General features: G+C 38.4%; 1 protein-coding gene across 3 annotated transcripts in view; it reads left to right on the forward strand.

Annotated features, from left to right (window-relative positions):
- Positions 1 to 22595, forward strand: part of lama2 (laminin, alpha 2) — a 200382-nt gene that overhangs the window by 51831 nt on the left and 125956 nt on the right. For all 3 annotated transcript variants that reach the window (XM_072677099.1, XM_072677108.1, XM_072677114.1), the window contains exons 4-10: positions 7348 to 7590; positions 16312 to 16491; positions 18158 to 18247; positions 18342 to 18459; positions 20078 to 20256; positions 20712 to 20811; positions 21514 to 21674. In XM_072677099.1, coding sequence (XP_072533200.1) covers positions 7348 to 7590; positions 16312 to 16491; positions 18158 to 18247; positions 18342 to 18459; positions 20078 to 20256; positions 20712 to 20811; positions 21514 to 21674 — 1071 coding nt within the window. The remainder of the gene's footprint in view (positions 1 to 7347; positions 7591 to 16311; positions 16492 to 18157; positions 18248 to 18341; positions 18460 to 20077; positions 20257 to 20711; positions 20812 to 21513; positions 21675 to 22595) is intronic.

Consider the following 22595-nt stretch of genomic DNA (forward strand, 5'->3'; position numbering starts at 1 on the left):
CCAACTGTATGAACCTTCACCATTCAGCATGAAAGAGCACATGAGCAGATCTATTAGACATTACAACACATCTTTCAGCTGATCCACTACACATTTCTCTGTGTGTGTATGTGGAGGAGGGGGGCAAATACACAACTTTGTAATGCCTGTCAGTCTTGCACAGTTTTACAGACACAGACATTCAACAGTCACGGATTTCAGCTTAAAGTCTAACCATGTCCTACCCATTATTAGAGATAAAGAGCGAGAGAAGACATAGCAGAGAGAGAGAGAGAGAGAGAGAGAGAGAGAGAGAGAGAGAGAGAGAAAGTGACGGATAGAGAGAGAAAGAGGGTGGAATAGAGAGAGGGAAAGCGAGAGAGAGAGAAAAAAGAATGTAAGAGGAGAGAGAGAGGAACGATAGAGTAAGAATGAGAGAGAGTGTGCATTAGAGAGAGAGAGAGAGATAGGAAATATTTAAGGATTCATCTAGAGTATTGATGACCTAAGTGTTAATAAATCTCCTTCTCTCTCTCTGTATGTGTGTGTGTGTGTAAGTGTGTGTGTAATTACTGTCGGAGATCTGATGGCGTGGAGTGCCTTAGCTACCATCTCGCCATCACTCACACACTGACAGCCCGTCACCGTGGCGATAAACGCCTGCCAGCCCATTACATCCACACACACTCCAGTGTTTCTGTGGACACTGAGCCGATTAACCCCTACAACTCTAGAGCTGTTTGTTGTTTTTTTATTACTATTATTATTTTTATTATTGTTGTTAAAATGTAATTACATTTTACATTACCTTTCTAGTTTTATTTACATAGTACATTACGTTATAATAAAAATAGAAAAAAATTGGAAAATAGGAAATTAGCTATAGTAAATTACGTAATGATTTACATTAGTGTTCTGTATGTACATTTTCAAGTCTGTATTTCTAACTTGTATTTTTTTAAGAAAAATAGACTTAAACAAATATTACGGTTTTTCCTTTTTGATAAACAAGACACAGGTAAACACAATAATAACTCAGATCAGATTCAGATCATTATAAAATTACTGATGTGGTTTCAGTAAAACTGTCCATTGAGTCTTTGAGGTCAGTTTATCATTCTTTAGTAAATAATAATCATCAGATTTCTAATTTCACAATTTTTCTATTCGTATATATATATTTTCCTCCTTCCTCTAAAAAATACCTCTAAAACGTGAATGCATATATAGAAGAGCTGGAAGAGTACACTGCTGTTCAGTAGGACTGCTCAACTTTGTAAAAAAAATCATAATAAGGATTACTTACTGTTGTTTTGTTATGAGTTATCAGTGCACAATAACTTACAATAACAAAGTCTGAAAAGGTATTTAATCTGTGATTTTAACAGCATGAAAAAAAAACTGTGAAATCATTACTTAAGCAAGATCTACTTTATATTTCCATGGTCGGTTTAGTCAGTAGCCTGTACAGCTTGATTTATAGCACTTCTGAGGCTGTAATGCGGGTTAAATTGTTTGGTAACTGCATCTCAGTCAGCTCACTGGCTTCATAACTGCAATGTGAATTAGGAGCCATGTCAGAACGACATAAATATTGCAGCTTTCTTTCAATCACCGACGGCACCCTGCCCTGACTGCTGTGTGATTAGCTGCCACAGCAGAGCAGCTTAATTCATCGGCAACACTGGTGCTTTAGAGAGCAAGATTTCATTACAGTGATCCTGCTGTTTAGTGAGATTTATGGACCAGACTAGACTGAAGAATAACACAAGTAACAAGGATAATGTTGGGGAAAAGGAATAAGCAGGTTTAAGAAGTGTGTTTTATTTTTGACATAACACCATCGCAATAAAGCAGTTGGTTAAATACTTACCTCACTCACCGCAGTAACAATTTTAAACATCATCGCTATCAAAATGAAACCTTGTACCTTCTAAAATTTTAACTTTACAGGAGAATAAAACCCTTTTTTTATTTTCAAAGAAAACCAAGCAATAAATATTTCAAGTCACTTAGGACCATTTTATTGGTCTATTCATCATGTAATTCTGATGTGATGTAAAGGACAGCGGGTGTTTTTAATCATATGTATATGTATTTATGTATGCCTACTTATTTAGACATAATCGCCCAGGGTTAGGCCAATCAAAGCAGCTTGGATTCCACAAAATGTAGAAAACATTCCCTTTAAGCCCGCTATGCAGCAAGGTTTATTTCACACTAAGGTGTATTATTCAGTAACCACAGGAACTTCCATACAAACTGGTGGGGATATTTTTTGGTCATTGAAATTTGTTATAACATGATGCATATGTGTTTAAAAGGGTTAAATGCTGACCATGATAGCTTCTCACAATTCCTGCTGTTTTTTATATCTTCATGTTGTGAATTTTCCACATGGTGTATTTTCATGCTGGAAGGAGATTGATAAATTGTGGTCTTAAAGGGATGTATATGGTCAGCAATGATACTAAAATTGGCATTCAAGCAATGATAAAAAAAATAAATTTCATTCAAATGAATATAATGAAATTATCATATAATGTTTTTAACCTTAGGAGAAACCAATACTCTATAGAGGAACCCATCCTCCTCTGTTCCAGGATAGCACAAGTGACAGAACAACAAGAAAAACTGGACATAAATAGTGAGAAAGAGCTATAAGAAATGAGCTAGCAAATGTGACTTCAAGCCATAAATTATGCAAATGTTTGAGAGTGTAGGATACATGTTCAGTGTTAATGTAAAAGTCCATGCAGGTTAAACATATGCACAGCTATCTAGTATCTAAAGTGGTGTGTGAGAACAGAAAAATCACAACAGGGCATCGACACATTGGAAAGAGACAGAAAGAAAACAAATAGGAAGGAAAAACAAAAGAGTTAGGAGGATTATGGCACAAAATATATATATAGTTTACACAGCAGGAGAGCCTGGACCAGAGGGTAGGCAGGCACCAGCACCCACTTAACCAGTCCAAAGTGTACCAAGAAACTTTTCCCCACACTAGTACATCAGTCTTCAACTGCCCAGTTTTGGTGAGACAATGACCAATTTTTGCATTAATGTTTGCATAACTGCTGCTCACTGGATGTTTTTTCTCATTCTGACAGTTGATGTGGACATTATCCGAAGCTGATGCTGTATGTTGATTGGATGATAAAATAAGGCAGATTAATAGTAGAGCATTTTCTCAGAATGTTCAGTACTGTATAAATAGTATAGTTTTTAAAATAACAAATGATGAAATGCATCACATGAAAGTGTATGTGTGTGATACAATGCCTGGTTGTGTGTGTGTGTGTGAACAGGCATGTGTCATGTGCCACCACACAACCTGTGAGCTGTGATGTATGTAATTACTGAGTTGAGCTGTAGTGTTCAGAACAGACACTGTAACACTGCAGCACGACCTTGTCTACTCATCAGCATTCTGCTGCTTTAATAGAGCTTCAAGTATAGAAGATGCTTTATTTGTACCATTTTAGTGTGTTCTAGTACATTTTAGACCTTACTTGGATCCATTCATGTATGTTTTACTCACACCGTAGTACATGCACTTCATTGGAAAGGAAAGCAATTTTGGATGTGTATTTATATTGTTGTGGGGTCCAAATACTCCCTGGATTTGACTGTTCGTCATGAGATAAACTGTCCAGGAGGAAAATAAATCTCACATACAAATACAGTAGGTTTGTGCACTGCTATTCAAAGGGCATGTTTTAATTGGTGATGTTGCTTGATTATTAAAGCACAGTTTTTTATTTATTGCACTAGATTTAACATATCGGCAAAAGAAAAAAAAACAGGTTTATTGTGCCATTATTTTTGCACACACCACAGTTTTATTGTTGGTTTTAATGTGTTAAATTCAGCATGTTAACAGTAATTATGGTTGATATTATTATCACATATAAATACATATATAAAATACATAATAGGACATTTATATTTCCACATCCTGACACTGTATAAAAACAAGTGTGTGAATGTGTGGGTGGGTGTGTGATAAAGTAATGTGGTGTTATGGGCCGTGACATGAGCGCCCCTCGTTATCCGTAGTCTGGCACTGGGTTAGAAATTTGAATAATCACACATACGCATACACACACACACATAGTCATTAAATGTGTGTGTCCCGTTGCTCTTGAGTGTGCTGTGGACAGCAGTACAGGGTCATTAGCCCTGGCAGGCCCCTGCCCTGAATTTAAAGCATTACCGCAGGGCTAAGACTTCATTGCGTTCGGCGGAGCTTTTTGGCACAAATGCCAGGAACACCAGAGGCTTCATTTAGGTTAACATTCAGCTTCACACATTTAGGAGATGGAATTTTCGTAAAGCTTGGCAGCTCATTAAAACAACAGTCTGTATGAAAGTCACATTTATTACATCATTGTACAAATCAATATAATAAGTCAGAATATGAATATGGCATTCATGTGTTTTAACTGCATTAGCACTATAGAAGGCTAATACAGCTACTTAGTAATGGAAGCTGTTGCCTCATCAATTAGCATCATGCTAACTCAAACATCTCCAGGTCTTTAGAGATCTGCTTATGTGCACTTTGCTGGGACAGTGTAGCCATGCTGTTAGCACCATGCTAATCGCAAGCTATAAGGTCCCATTTCTTGTTAGCTACATTATCTTTGTAAAAACTAGTAGTGCTTGATCGGCATAGATGAACTAGCTTGTCTTTCAGCATGACCCACTTGAACAAGCTGGTCCTACTGGCTAACTAGTTTGGTAAAGCTGGTTGATCAATGTGGTTGAGCTGGTTATACTGATGGACAAGCATAGTAAAGCTGATAATGCTCATCAACACACATGGTGACACTGGTCAGCTAGCTTGGCCATTCTGGTTGACTAGCTTAGTCAGGTTGGTCATGCTGGAAGACCAGCTAAACCGAATGAAAAAGTGCCATATGCTGGTCAAGAGCTTGAGCTTGAGCTGGCCAGGCTTTTTTTGTGCAGCAGGCGGGTTACAAATCATTTTCTATGTGAAGCTCAATTTGTGCAAATGAATCTATCCTTGATGTAATTTTGCAATTAAACTGTAATGAGAACAATTTTGAGAGCAGTGTAAGAGAGCACTCAAGTCTGGTGCTGAACTTTATTGAAAAGCAGGAACATAAGTAGTAAGTTTGGGATGAAATAAAAGTTTTGTTTGACTTATTAAATGTTTTTGTGGAAAATTTTCCTCTAGCATATCTTTCCTCCAAGAGTTAAAGAGAGAAACATCTGCTGAGTAGGCCGCTTGATGATAAGTGCTATTACAGGAAATTCTGTGGCGGTTTTTTTCAATCACACCTGTAAAAATATTATTTATTTATTTTAACCTCTCTTTTTCTCTTTTTTTTAAGATGTTCCTGTGAAGTGAGGGCTTGATATATGCAGCTGGTGGGCTGTCATAATGTGTAACTGTCCAATTAAAAAAGACTTCAGATGGTTTTATCAGCTGTTCCTGTAGCAGCAGGAGAGAGAATCCACAATATCTTACTTGTGTTACTTTACATGCAGCATCTGTTGGTATGGTTAATGCTAGCACACACACACACACACACACACACACACACACACACCCTGCTCTTAAAGCGATAGTTAGGCCAAAAATGACATTTGCACATTTACACAGTCCCATCCACTTCAGTTGAGGTCAATGGGCCGAGACCAGTTTGGTGTACTTCTTTAGAGTAAGCACTGGAGCTATGACACTAGTGTAACTAACACATAGCCGGTGACTGACACTGATTCAGCATGGTGCTAACTGCATGCTTACATCACTGCGGCGCAACACTGTGTGATGCTGATTGTTGACTTTTTGGGTAAGGTTTAGATTCTGGGATGAACTATCACTTTAACGCTGTAATCATAAGTGTGTGTGTGTGTGTGTGTGTGAGAGAGAGAGAGAGAGAGAGAGAGAGAGAGAGAGAGAGAAACTATGTTGTGGCTGTAGGGCTTTGTGTGGAACTGATACTGCTTGATGTGAAGGAGTGAAATTCAAATCTCTTACCTGATGAGAGAGAAAGAGAGAGAGAGACAAGTAAAAGGAAGTAAAAATGAGAGAGAGAGAGAGAGAGAGAGAGTCATAAAGAGGACAAAATTAAAAAAAAAGAGAGAGAGATGAATGAAAAAAATTGACAGAGAGAGAGAGAGAGAGAGAGAGAGAGAGATTAAGTGAAAGAGAGGAAATAAGTAAATGTGAAAAAAATAACTGGTAAGACAGAGAGAGACAGAGCGGGAGAACTTAGGGGCAGATGATGTCATATGTGTGTATGTTATACTCTTTGATGTTTGGGTGTAAAAAGATTCCAGGTCTTCTTTTATTTCTAATGTCCTCACACAGCGGACACACACACACACACACACACACACATATCTCTGTGCGCTGGTTGTAACTCCATCACCAGTCTGGCTGTGGTGGGACCCCGGGGTGTTCCTCTGCTGAATAGAAAAAGGGAAGAGGAGGATCATGGGAAAACTTTCTCCTCTCTTTTATCAGTGTCCTTCTTTCCACCCGATCCTCTCCCCTGTTCTTCTCCTCATCCTATGTGAAAAGCCACATTCTCTTCTTTCTGCCAACACACACTGCAGGCTGAACACACGTAGGACCCTGGTTCACCCAAGGGGGTGGGGCGGTCTGCGTTTGTTTTAGTTAATTATCATTAGTTATGTATACTGTATGGATTTTAGAGGCTCATCTTCCCTTCTCTTACTGTCTCTCTTTTTTTAAATGTCTCTGTTTGCAGTTATGGTTAATCCCCCTCTCTTCCCACCCCATACACACTATCTGACGTTTTTCTGCACCCCATGCTAGTAGCTCCCAGTGCGGTAGGGCTCTGTTCTTACAATCTGGAAGGCTTTCTCTGAAGCTTGTCATTGTAACATTTGGTCAATGATTCACAGCTTTACACTCTCAAAGTGTCTTTACACGTCGTTCGTAGCCTAACTATTATGCTACGGTTGACAGGTGGCGAGAAAACACTGCGATTCTGCTTTGATGGATGGCCCTTAGTTCATCTTCATGAGTGTCCTCCAACAAACACCAGGGTTGCAAAGCTGGAGCATTCCAGACACTTTAACAAGACACCAAATGCGAAGAAAAGGCAGATAAGCAAGGTTGGAAAATAGAGAATGTTCTAGCTTGCTTAAACAAGACACTTAGTAGGTGGTTCCAAAACATCCTCATAAAGAGGAATCCTGCATTTTAGTCCATCTTTATAGATAACAGTGATTCATCCAGTGTTTAAAACCACAGATATATTAACAAGTACTGGACAACTTGTGAATGATAGTGAGGCCACCACACTGCAGATGAGTTGACTGTAGGTGAATGATTCCTGACATGGCCTTCTGTTTGTTCTCCAGGTGTTCCAGATCGCATACTTCATTCTCAAAGCTGCCAACTCCCCCAGGCCTGGGAACTGGGTTCTGGAGCGTTCCCTTGATGGGGAGAACTTCACGCCCTGGCAATATTACGCCATCACAGACACTGAGTGCCTCACACGATTCAACATCGTCCCCAGAACTGGCCCACCTGCATATACACGAGATGATGAGGTCATCTGCACATCCTTCTACTCAAAGATCCACCCACTGGAGAATGGAGAGGTGAGGAGATGTACACGGGTCACTTTATTAGAAGCACCTACCTTCTGCTTCCACTCACTGGCCACATTATTAGAAACACCTTCCTTGTGCTTCCACTTACTGGCCACTTTATTAGAAACACCTTCCTTGTGCTTCCACTCACTGGCCACTTTATTAGAAACACCTTCCTTGTGCTTCCACTCACTGGCCACTTTATTAGAAACACCTACCTTGTGCTTCCACTCACTGGCCACTTTATTTGAAACACCTACCTTGTGCTTCCACTCATTGGTCACTTCATTAGAAACACCTACCTTGTGCTTTCACTTACTGGCCACTTTATTAGAAACACATACCTTCACAAATTAGCCACTGAATAAGGTCCACATACTTGTTATGTCTACTACATTGGTGTACTAATTGTAGCCAAAGATATTTACAACTGGTGGGCAAAACATTTTCTTTGTAAAAACAACACATAATTAAGTGTATAATTTTTGCAGATATTCTCAAATTATAATTTATATTATCAAATTATATTACATTTACTGTCATGTTACCTAAAAAAAAACAGACTATTGAGTTATAGTAGTGTTTCCCGTAGCTGATGGGGCATTTTATTTATAACTGTAATTTCTCACCATCGGATTAAAATGCTAGACATACACAGCTATCAGCATTAGCAATGTAGGTTTATAGCAATGTGTTACAGTTACATTCAGTACTTCTTACTCACCATCTGCATGTCTGGTTGGCACTACAGAGGGTCTTCCAATAAAGTGGCCAGGAAGTGTGTCAGTGTCACACTCTGAGAAGCCACCTGCAATTCAGAAAAAAAGGCTACTGCAGGACTGTGAATGATTAACTTTCAAACCCTCGGCTTTGCATGCCTATCCAGCCTCCGCTAGAGAAATCCTGGCACTACAACATGAAAACCTAAACTAATTTTAGTAGCAGAAAAGTCTATGGTGTGGGAGGAGGTGCACTGAGTTTTGGATTTTTAAAAGAGCAATACATTTTCAGGGTAAAAAAAAGAAAACCAGCTTAAAGTTGCAGTCTTATACAAATGTTTGGGCAGCCCCTGGTCAAATTACACATTTTCTGTGTAAATAAAAAATCATCTACAGAGACATCTGCACAGTATAATACACAATTACTATTTATTTAACTATTTATTTAATTATTGAATATGAAGGGAAAACATGAAAATAAAACATATTTACAGAGATTATGGCATTATGGAATTTCATATGTTTTATTTTTCTGCCGTCTCCTACTTTGTGGGTGTCAGTTCTTTGAATTTTCAGAGTGCTGAGCAGCTGTTTAGAGGAGACCATGGCTGCTGATTGTTGGAACAAGGTTTGAGGGTCAGGGTTTTCAGAAATTAAATTGCTTATTAAGGTCTGAGAGCTTAGTAGAAATGAACTGAGAGCTCTAAACTCTTGGGGTGGCCAAGCTTTTTCATGGGGTTCCCTAAACTAAAATAACACACTAATCCCGCTTAAAATGTTGAAAACAAGGTTTCATCTTTGACTTATGCATTTTCAGTCATTGGTACATATTTACTCACTTAACTATTTACATTAACAAAAGGTTTGATTGCTGGTGCATTTGCGTAACACTATAGTCAAACACTATATAACACTACAAACACTATATAACACTACAGTAAAAGACTATATAACACTACAGTCAAACACTATATAACACTATAGTCAAACGCTATATAACACTACAGTCAAAGACTATATAACACTACAGTCAAACACTATATAACACTATAGTCAAACGCTATATAACACTACAGTCAAACACTATATAACACTACAGTCAAAGGCTATATAACACTACAGTCAAATGCTATATAACACTACAGTCAAACGCTATATAACACTATAGTCAAACACTATATAACACTACAAACACTATATAAAACTACAGTCAAACACTATACAACACTAAAGTCAAACACTATATAACACTACAGTCAAACACTATATAACACTACAAACACTATATAACACTACAGTCAAACACTAAGTAACACTACAATCAAACACTGTCTAACACTACATTCAAACACTATTTAAAACTATAGTCAAACACTATATAACACTCCAGTCAAACACTATATAACACTTTAGTCAAACACTATATAACACTACAGTCAAACACCATGTAACACTACAGTCAAACACTATATAACACTATAGTCAAACACTATATAACACTACAGTCAAACGCTGTAAAACACTACAGTCAAACACTATTTAAAACTATAGTCAAACACTATATAACACTCCAGTCAAACACTATATAACACTCCAGTCAAACACTATATAACACTACAGTCAAACACTAAGTAACACTACAATCAAACACTGTCTAACACTACATTCAAACACTATTTAAAACTATAGTCAAACACTATATAACACTCCAGTCAAACACTATATAACACTCCAGTCAAACACTATATAACACTACAGTCAAACGCTATATAACACTACACTCAAACACTATTTAAAACTATAGTCAAACACTATATAACACTCCAGTCAAACACTATATAACACTACAGTCAAACGCTATATAACACTATAGTCAAACACTGTATAACACTACAAACACTATATAAAACTACAGTCAAACACTATACAACACTAAAGTCAAACACTATATAACACTACAGTCAAACACTATATAACACTATAGTCAAACACTATATAACACTACTGTCAAACGCTATATAACACTACAGTCAAACACTATATAACACTCCAGTCAAACACTATATAACACTACAGTCAAACACTATATAACACTACAGTCAAACGCTGTAAAACACTACAGTCAAACACTATTTAAAACTATAGTCAAACACTATATAACACTCCAGTCAAACACTATATAACACTCCAGTCAAACACTATATAACACTACAGTCAAACACTATATAACACTCCAGTCAAACACTATATAACACTACAGTCAAACGCTATATAACACTATAGTCAAACACTGTATAACACTACAAACACTATATAAAACTACAGTCAAACACTATACAACACTAAAGTCAAACACTATATAACACTACAGTCAAACACTATATAACACTATAGTCAAACACTATATAACACTACTGTCAAACGCTATATAACACTACAGTCAAACACTATATAACACTCCAGTCAAACACTATATAACACTACAGTCAAACACTATATAACACTACAGTCAAATGCTATATAACACTATAGTCAAACGCTATTTAAAACTATAGTCAAACACTATATAACACTCCAGTCAAACTCTATATAACACTACAGTCAAACGCTATATAACACTATAGTCAAACACTATATAACACTACAAACACTATATAAAACTACAGTCAAACACTATACAACACTAAAGTCAAACACTATATAACACTACAGTCAAACACTATATAACACTACAAACACTATATAACACTACAGTCAAACACTAAGTAACACTACAATCAAACACTGTCTAACACTACATTCAAACACTATTTAAAACTATAGTCAAACACTATATAACACTCCAGTCAAACACTATATAACACTTTAGTCAAACACTATATAACACTACAGTCAAACACCATGTAACACTACAGTCAAACACTATATAACACTATAGTCAAACACTATATAACACTACAGTCAAACGCTGTAAAACACTACAGTCAAACACTATTTAAAACTATAGTCAAACACTATATAACACTCCAGTCAAACACTATATAACACTCCAGTCAAACACTATATAACACTACAGTCAAACACTATTTAAAACTATAGTCAAACACTATATAACACTCCAGTCAAACACTATATAACACTACAGTCAAACGCTATATAACACTATAGTCAAACACTGTATAACACTACAAACACTATATAAAACTACAGTCAAACACTATACAACACTAAAGTCAAACACTATATAACACTACAGTCAAACACTATATAACACTACAAACACTATATAACACTACAGTCAAACACTAAATAACACTACAGTCACACACTATATAACACTACAGTCAAACACTATAAATCACTACAGTCAAACATTAAACAACACTACAGTCAAACACTATAAATCACTACAGTCAAACACTATAAATCACTACAGTCAAACACTATATAACACTACAGTCAAACGCTATATAACACTACAGTCAAACACTATAAATCACTACAGCCAAACACTATATAACACTACAGTCAAACACTATATAACACTACAGTCAAACACTATAGGGGGTTGCTGGAGTTCTGCTGTCCTTTATGGGAATGGCTTAACAATGAAACAGTTGTGATGTCATTGTTGTGATTGCACACAGAAGTTTACCAGCACAGACGACTGAATGACAAGTTGTGTCTCACGATGGACACAATGTGCAGCGCTTTGTGGGATAACAGGCTTGTGATGAAAAAAAACACAGGGAATGCAAGGACATGAAATGAAAGCGAGAAAAGAGGAGAGAGAGTGACAAAAAGCATGTCAAAGAGACACACTGAAGAGGTTGCTGTATGTATGTGTGTGTGTGTGTGTGTGTATGTGTGTGTAAGGACACCCTGAGGTTCTGCTGTGATCGCATCTCAAGCCTTAAGCAAAAGGTGACATTAGCGTTATTATTTTATAACTCTCACAAACTGGATCCAATAACATGTGGGGTTTCAAACTACACCCTCAGCAAAAAGGGTTCCGTATAGTACAGAAAAGGGTTCTGTTTTAGGAATAGTAGAACCCTACTTAAATGCCATCATTACGAACATTAAGAACTTAGAACATCATTTTTTTAGATATTTGAAGCAACAAAAAAATAAAGATTTAGGCATGCATTTACCAAGATACGATTGATGACAGTCTAGGTTCAGTGTTAGCCTAGCATCTCCTGTTCTAAACTAAATAAAGACACGTCAAGCATCAAACATCTTGGCTAATTGACTGCATCTGGAGGCAATAGTACATAGCAACAGTTGCTAACCAGTGAGCGGATGGTCAAAAATATAAGATTAGGATTAGTCGATCCAGACCTTAAGGCCTGCAATGCATGTCTTGGCTTGTCAACTATATTTGGGGTAAGGGGAAAAAACTGGGTAAATCAGGTTATTGCATTAAAACCCATTAAAACATTGAAAGGGAAAGTAACACACACACACACACACACACACACTCCCACAGTTGCCTGACACTTATTAGCAGTGTATGTATAGAGTACATGCCCAGACACACACGCAATTTGCATGCACACACCCGCTAACTATGTGCGTCCGTGTATATTTAATGCTTTTTTAACTCTGTGTCAGACTTTGAGCTTTGTTTGTGTGTGAGTGTGTTTCACGCTAGCTTAAGTAACTGTCAGGCTCTGAGCAGTGCGTGTGTGTCATAAAAAGCTAATGAGAGAGGTGGGTGGGAAGGCATGAGCTCGATTGAAATGTCAGTCTTTGGCTCCTGCAAAACCACACACTCTTGCATGCGCGGTATAAACTGACACAGCAGTAATTAGCACTGATCGTTAACCCAGAATAACAGAGCAGCGTGGCCTCTATAGCGCAAGCTTCACAGCACACTTTCACACAAACATTCCAGTACAAGTAACTCACCGTTTTAGCTCTGCACAATAAACCAAGTTGCTCAAGTAACTTGTTTTAACATATCCTGGCTTGGAATATGCCAACATGCATGTGTGTTCAGTACACCAGTGGTCCCACGTGACTATTAGGGCTGGGCCTTCAGTTTGGGCAATAACTATCAAAACACGAAAAAACAACCCTACCATAATGCTAATTTCTGCTAGCACCCCTGTGGAGTTCGGATAATATGTTAGCTAGAATGACCATACATGCTGATGCTGATCTAAGAAGTGAGGGCAGGATTTTTATAGTGTTTGTTTCTACAGTCACCACAAATATATATAAATTTATATTTTTTCCCTAATCCTACTTTCTCACCACCATAATTATACATACATAAACATGAAACATGTTGTAAATGGTGGTGAAAGTGAAAGGTTCTGACTTTTACTTTTACTACAGTACCCGTACTTTCGCTATAGTACAGTTTCAGATTTTTTAATTGAGTTAGATTATGATACTATACCATACTTTCACTATAGTACAGTTTCTGCTCTTTTAATTGAGTTAGATTGAGATACAATACCTATACTTTCACTATAGTACAGTTTCTGATCTTTAATTGAGTTAGATTGAGATACAGTACCTATACTTTCACTATAATACAGTTTCTGATCTTTTAATTGAGTTAGATTGAGATACAGTACCTATACTTTCACTATAGTACAGTTTCTGATCTTTTAATTGAGTTAGATTGAGATACAGTACTCATACTTTCACTATAGTACAGTTTCTGCTCTTCTAATTAAGTTAGATTGTGATACAGTACTCATAGTACTCATACTCATGCTAGTACAGTTGCTTTGCTTTTCAGTGATATGGTACCCATACTTTTAATATAGTACAGAATCTGATCTTTTAATCATTGAAGGTTAGATTGTGATGCAGTAGAATGCTATAAACCCCTGCTACATAGTAATTGTAAGAGTTTTGCAGGAATTAATCTCAGAGTTTTATCCATGAAGGTGAAATCAGAATACAGCAATTTTCTCTTTGTTTTCTGTGCAGATGAAAGCTGTTAGCTTTTCTGTTCTTATCAGTGGTGCACTGCTGAACCTTTGGTGAAGCTATGAAAAAATGTCTTTGTTGTTTATCAGTTTTATCTTACACTGAAAAAGAGTGAGATAAATCTAATCTTTAAATTGAGGAAAATCTTTGAGAAAATCATACTTTTTATTCAAGCGAGGTAAAAAAGCTTCTTGTAAGAAAAATAAACATTTTTAAAAGAGACTTTTAACAAAGATGTTTTCTCAGAGCCCTTTTGTGCTCAGCTTCACCATGGGTGCCAAAAGCTCACCTGGATGCAACTACTCCATTATTCATTCACATTTAAACTCATTCATCATTCCTGTTTTCATCGCCTTCACTCTACTCATGTATTTATCCACCCACCTACACATTCTTACTCTGTCCACATGTTCATTACAGGGAAGCCTATAGGCAGTTCATGGAGGAGCTGGAGTGCAGTTTTTGAGTAGAGCTGAGTAGTGTCATTCACTCACTCTCAGACTGAAATTAATATCATTTCATACTGGGCATATATCGGTATTTACATAGTTAATTGATGTCTGAAATTTTAGTCCATATGTTCTCAGAGTCTGAGCACAAATCAGAAGATTATACTTTTAAACTGGTCAAATTAGATAAGTAAAAAAACGAGTTTCACTCTGTGGGACATTTTTAATTCAACCACTAATGTGAATTAAAGTGAAATCTTAAATATTTAGTATTTCCCTTTGATAGTCTTAATAGTGTAAAAAGTTTTATCCAGGGTTTCATTCCATTGGCAATTTTGCTTTCTATAAATAAAATAACCGAATACATTAGTAATTTATTTATCCATTAATTTTTAGCCATAAATCATCTTGTCATTCATCATCTATCCATCTATACAGCCATCTTTTTATACACAAATCCATCCTTCTCTGAATTCATCACTCATCCAACCATCTATATATCTATCCATCCATCTATCTTCGTATACATAACCCATCCATCCATGTCCCCATTCATCCATCCTTTCATTGATTCTTTTAGACATCAATCAATGTCCATTTATTTTATTTCCAATCTTCCTATTCATAATCCATCCATCCATCCATCTATCCATCTATGCATCCTTGCATTTATCCCTCTCCCCATTTCATCACTTATTCACCCACCTATCTATGTATCCATCCATCCACCTCTCTATACATAAAATGTCCATCCATTCATCTCCTCATCCATGCATACTTCCATTTATCCATCACCCATCCAAACTCCCATCTATCATCCATCTTCCTATACATAACCCATCCATCCATCCATCCATCCATTTATCCATCTCCTCATTCATCACCCATCCATCCATCCATCCATCTATCCATCTATACATCTCCCTATACATACCCCATCCACTCTTCCATTTTTATTTTTCCCTATTCATTCATCCATCCATCCATCTCCCTAAACATCCATCCGTCTTCCATTTCACCATCTCCTGATTCATCAACCATCCAGCCATCCATCTATCCATCCATCCATCCATTCATCCATCCATCCATCCATCCATCCATCTTTCCATTCATTACCTATCCATCCACCCATACCTCTCCTCATTCCTCACCCATTCCACCATCCATATATCCATCCATCCATCCATCCATCTTTCCATTCATCACCTATCCATCCACCCATACCTCTTCTCATTTCTCACCCATCCCACCATCCATCTATTCATCTCCCCATCATCACAGATCCCACCATCCATCTGTCCTTGCATCTCCCCATTCATCACCCATCCTTCCGTCCATCAATCCATCCGACACCCAATTCATCATCCATCCTCTGTTTATCCATTAACCTTTTTTGGATATTTATCTTCCATCTGACCATTGTCCATCAGTCGTTCACCTATCCTTTGCATTTCTATTCACCGATTCCTTTCCTCTATCATCATCCTTTTTATGTCTATTCTATTTTCTAGCCTCACTCCTCCAATTCTCCCACTCCCCTCTCTCTCTCAATCCTCTATCCTTCTCACTCCTCTAACACTCTCACTCCTCCTTTTACCCTTTAATTTTAGATCCACACCTCTCTGATAAATGGACGCCCCAGTGCAGACGATCCGTCCCCGATGCTCCTCAACTTCACCACAGCTCGCTACATCCGCCTCAGGTTTCTACGGATACGGACCCTAAATGCTGACCTCATGACCCTTGCTCTTAATGACCCCCGTGACATCGATCCCATCGTCACCAGGCGGGTGAGTGTGGGTGAGATTCGGTGCTCACTGTTTCTTTTGTTGAGTTGAATTACCTAAGATAATGTGTTTATTGATTAGGGGCACAAGTCTCTGACTTCATGATGCAGAGAACTTGGCATCCAGACCCTCATTCCTTGAATAGATGATAGTCTGCATAGGCGTCATACTGTGGGCAAGGGTGGACCTGACAAACTAAGGTCTGTCCAGAGTTGGGGGAGGGTTTGGGTGGCTCTGAAAGCCTTAATGAAAATGATCCAAAACAATCCAATACATCTGCCAGTTCTTTTGTTTGATTCCTCCACCCTGCCTCATCTATAGCCATAAAATTAGAACCCTGACAGGTGAAAAGTGTAATATTGATTTTCTGGTGGCAGTGGCACCTGTCTATGGAATGGGAGCTACATATTAGGCAGCAATTGAACAGTCAGTTCTTGAAGGTGGTAAGTTGGACGAAAACATCTCTAAAAAAGCAGGTCTTGTAGGGTGTTCACAACCGGTAAAGCAATGACAGGGTCGCCCAGGGCTTATTGATGCAATTCACAAAGACCCCACCTCACGACTTAGAGGAAATGTATATGCCTGGGGGGACATACACAATTTTAGGTGGTCAGTTTTAACAAGCTGATGAAGAAGAAGAAGATTTTGATGGATTGCAGCATAGTAAGTAAGTATTTTCTGACTTGAGTGTAACAGACACTGGTTCTCCTATCATAGCCCCATAAAGTAAGTCATGGCCCTATTTATTCTGTACTTATGAATGAATTAATTTATTTTCATCAAATTATACTGATTGTTTTGGACGTAAACTATGTGGTGTTTAGTCTAACTTCTTAAACTACAGCAAGATTGACCATTATCATCTGTTTAAACCTTAAATGCAAACCAACCAGCCAACCTCAGAAAGAGCTACAACATCATAAATACACTCTTATCTTTTCCCTTTTCTTTAAATGCCTTTGAGGAGCAAGCTATTGTGCCTAAGGCCTAAGGTGTGGTGCTGCCCCTCACAGTAGTTCACACAGTGTCAGAAACCTCATAGGTCAGTCTGATAGAGATTACTGAACAACTCCACAGGCTTTGAGGAGAGTTTGTGACAAAATGAAGCAAAATGTCTTTATGCTGGTGACATCATTAGCAAATTAGTAGTGTTTAAATAACACAGAGATTAAAGGGGTCCAAAAGAAAGAGATACAGATTCATTTAGGCTCCATCTGGTGTTACACTGATCTCTGATGTAAACAGTTGGCCAGTGATAGCGCTGGTTGGACTGTGTCTTCCTGCACACACACGCACCTGGTCACTGTTAGCTGTGCCGGGGCCTCTGTGTGTATTGTGTGGCTGTGTGTTCCAGGCAGATGGGCTCTGATTAAAGCCACTCAGTAATTATCAGATCAACACACACACACACTTATTGATAAACATCATCCCACAGCATCTACAAGCTGTGAGGGGTCATTACTCTCTGTCTTCACAGGCTGAGTGTGTATTCTCTGTCTGTGAATACACACACTCTAATGTACTCTAATGTGTGTGTGTGAGCTAGAGAAAGAATTGTGTTGGACTTCAGTTGTTTTTTATTTTTTATGTTTTTTAGATACAATTTACATCCATTTATGTCCCCTGTGATGTGTATGTGTGGGTGTGTGTGTGTGTTTTCTTTCTGCAGTACTATTACTCCATTAAGGATATATCAGTGGGTGGGATGTGTATCTGTTACGGCCATGCCAAAGCCTGTCCACTCAACCAGATCACCAAGGTGACCATAAAAACTATAATAATAGCAGTTAAGTGCTGTCAAATGCTCATGTGGATGCAGTCTGACTTTTCTGTTTGGGATGTGTGTGTGTCAGAAACTGAGCTGTGAGTGTGAACACAACACGTGTGGAGAGAGCTGTGACCGCTGCTGCCCCGGCTACAACCAAAAACCCTGGATGGCTGGAACCTTTCTGACTCGCCATGTCTGTGAGAGTAAGAGAGCCCAGCCGAACAAGTAACCCCGAGAGATCCCAAAACAGATCTCCAAAGGGATCTGATTCCTATTACAACCCACTAAACTACTAACCAACTGATCACCCAAAGGAGGTCTGCAGAAGAACCAAATTATGCTGAGAAGACCCATTTAGAACCATCCAAAAGAACCTAATCAGAATCAGAATCAGAATCAGAATCTCTTTATTTCACCAAGTATGTTACCCATACAAGGAATTTGTCTTGGTGAGAGCAACACGCATGACAAGTAACAAAGAAACACAGAACACAGTCTTAAACTAAAGGAAAATGACACTAAACAATAAATAGGGTAGGGGATAAATTAAAAAAAGTAGAAAGTACTAAAGGTAATAAAGGTAATAAAGAGCTGAAAAATATATTTACAGAAAAGAAAAGGACATCTGTACAGGTGTGCAAATAGTCATAGTGCAAAATAGGCAGAGTGCAAATAACTGTTCAGTCCGGTTTGGTACAGTTCAGTTGTAAGTTTAGAGGTTTACAGTGGGAGGTGACCACTGTGATTGAGGAGCGCTACAGCTCTGGGGAAGAAGCTGTTAGCATGACGTGTTGTGCTGGTTTTGATGGACCGCAGTCTTCTACCCGAATCAAAAGAGCCTGATGTCCAGCAGAATCCCAGTAGAACCACAACAGCAGAGCAAAAAAAGGACCTAAACTTAAATAGGATCTGCATACACCATATGGACAAAAGTATTGGGACAGCTGCTCATTCATTGTGTCGTTCAGACATCAAGGGGGTTAATCCTGTTTTTGTTGGAGTAACTGGCTCTACTGCCCAGGGAAGGCTTGCTACAAAATTCTGAAGCATTGCTGTGAGGATTTGATTGCATTCGGCGACATGAGCAATAGTGTGGTCAGGATGTTGGATGAGAACCAATCCACCTCATCACCAGCTCCCCAACTCATCCCAGAATTATTGCATTTCGGGGGGGACTTTATACCCCTCTAGCCCACATCTGGCATTAGACATGGTGCCAATAGGTTCTATTAGGAGTAACTCTCTACACATCTGTGTCAGCAATGGGTGCAACTTAAAGTAGCTGAATGCATTCATTAGCATGGGATGTCAGCAAACATCTGGACCTATAGTGTAACAAAACCTGCAGAACTTTAGTGCAACAGAGCCACATAAAAGAGGGCCAAGCAGAAGGACTCACTACCTAACATAACTAACCAAAAGAATGAGAACTGATGCATACATACCCAGATGAATCAGGAGCCCAAACAGAACCCTATATCCATAACAGAACCTATCAAAACAAAACACAAAAGAATCAACCAAAGAAGGTGAACCTGAGGTGCCCTAGAGCAGAAGAAATAGCCAGCCCCCAACAGAACCAACTGAGGGAACCCAAATTCCAAAACAACCCTATCAGAACAAACTTCAAAAATCTAAATCCCAACAAAAACCCAGGAGAACTAAAAGAATCTTTAACTGAACTTCAGAACAACCAACCAAAAAAGCTGAGCATTGCTCTAGAATTGTGTAAATTCCTCAAGCAGAAGCAGTATAGCAAAGATTAGAAAATCCAATATTCAGACCTGTGTATAATTGTTCCCCTGTGTGTTCTGTCTGAAGAGTGTAACTGTCATGGGAAATCGGAGGAGTGCTACTACAATCAGACAGTGGCTGATGGCAAACTGAGTTTGAACATTAATGGTGAATATGAAGGGGGCGGAGTCTGCATCGGCTGCTCTAAAAACACAGCTGGAGTTAACTGCCAGTCCTGCACTGAGGGTTACTATCGACCACGTGGGGTGAGTCTCCTCAACTTCATTAGCTGGGTATTTGCAATGCCGTAAAACATCAAGAAATCCAAGCTCCCAGTGCTGTATTTTGTAAGTGTATATGGCTCAAACTCATATTTGTAGAATGTCTAAAACTAACGTGTTTTGTGTATGAAGCAGAGTAGAGAATTTCAAGATGTGCATCACTCAGCCCAGTACAGTGAGTCCCAGTGAATGACACAGTGCAGTTCTGCATGTGAATTTATGGGCAATGCATCTAACTGTGAAAACGTGCCAATGAAGCTACCAGACCTCTGTGAGCTTCACAGTTATGGTCTGCTGCCAGATTCGTCTCAGTACCATGCTTTAGTTTTGTAGTTTTGTAGTAGTAATTTATAGAAGTTATTGAATAACATATCTTACATTATTATTATTATTATTATTATTATTGATTAATGTCTCTCCACTCTATCCATCTGTCTCAGGTGGATCCAGAGAACCCCCACCCCTGCAGACCTTGCTCATGTGATCCTAATGGCTCTATTTCACCTGTATGCATACCTGATGAGACTCAGGCCAGTACAGGTAAATGAAACTTTGATATGCTAAGAATATGTCACACCTACTTCAACATTTACCTGGGCTGTATCCCACCCACTGTAGCGTTTTCTTGGACGTTGCCCCTCCCACACAACTTTGACTATACATGCTGCTCCACACACACAGACTTTAACCTGGACAATGCTCTGCCTACACCAGCATGTACCTAGGCAGTGATCCACTCACACAGACATTTACCTGGACAGTGACTGGGCCTAATGTCACCTGCTTGAACTTTTCCTCTGGAGCTATCATTATTCCTGATTACATCTATGACCAGTCTTCTGATTTCTGTGAAGACTAAATGTATAAAAGACTGGTCTGCTTAGAAATGACCTTTTATATTTACAACTCAGATTGTAAAAATAAAAGATTGTATTAACCCCTTAACACGGAAAGGCTTCTTATACACTAAGGCGTATTACACAGTAACTACAGGGACTTCTGTACAAACTGGTGAGACTATTCTTTGGTAATAAAAGCCTGTATTAACACTTTTGGCTTGGTTAGTATGATTATACTACAGGTATACCACTGGAGTTAGGCTTAGGCTAAGAATGCATGTATGCAGTATGGCATGTTAGCTGTAGGTGAGCAGTTTGTGAGCTTTGTGTTTTATAAAAAAGTGTGCATATTTAAGTGCGTGTACGTCTTTTGTTTTCCGTGCACACACACATACACACACAGGTCTGTCTGAGGGCTGGTGCCGCTGTAAGCAGGGTTACAGAGGTGAAAAGTGCGACAGGTGTGCTTTCGGCTACACTGGATTCCCTGAGTGCCAGCGTTGCAACTGCAGTGCGGTCGGCAGCATTAATCAGGACCCCTGCCAGCTACCGTGCGTGTGCAAGGTATGAAACATGGTTTTTACCAAAGCTTTTTGTAACCTTGATTATTTTCTGCATGTGAAGCAAGGGCATCTCACTGGGCCGCATTTCTGAAAAAGTTACCTTGACAAGTTCAAATTAATTTAATTTCTTGTTGCTTTTTTGTCAAAGAATGCATTTATTGAGTGTTTAAAGTTGTGTTTTGATGTATAAATAGTAAGTAATTGACTTTGGTTGGGGAGAAAATGCTCAGAAGCTGTTTTAGTAGCTTATTTACCACCCTGTTACTTTGCCTCAGAATTGAAACACTGTGTTTTTCTTTTTTATGGAACATAGAACTGACAGAACCTGCATTTTATAACATGAGTTTAACACTGCAAAAACCCTAATAATTCCACGGTCATATTGGTCATTATTGTTGTCTCGTCCTCTAAGCATGGTGTGTGGTTAGCAAGCTGAAGAGATTGTAACGTATTAGCTTTTAGCCTTGCTCCCACTTTGGGTTTGGCCTTTTTTTAAGTCTATTGTGCAATTGTGGACACCACTGCTAATGATTGCATTTAGCTACTTTAGGTTGCACCCATTGCTGACAAAGATGTGCAAATGCACACACCGACACAGATTGTCTAGTCCCTGTAGAGAAGTATTGCCAATAGAATAGAAATGTCTAAAGCAGAAAAACATGAACCTAAAGGCACCCTGCCTAATGCTAGGTGTGGTCCAGAGGGGTAAAAAGTCCCCCAGCATTCAGCACTTATTTAACTATACTAAGCAAAATACAATTTGACACTTTAGTGCTCATTTAATCTTTTGTTTGACAGTGTAGTTTGGGACAGTGCACAGAAAAATGCAGTACAGAGCAAAATGTCAACAGAAATCACAAACAAAAAAACAAAATCTGTAATAATTAAAAATAACATTAATTATGCCAATGAATAATTGAGG

This window comes from Salminus brasiliensis, chromosome 1, assembly GCF_030463535.1.
Source record: "Salminus brasiliensis chromosome 1, fSalBra1.hap2, whole genome shotgun sequence".
Classification (NCBI taxonomy): Eukaryota; Metazoa; Chordata; class Actinopteri; order Characiformes; family Bryconidae; genus Salminus; species Salminus brasiliensis.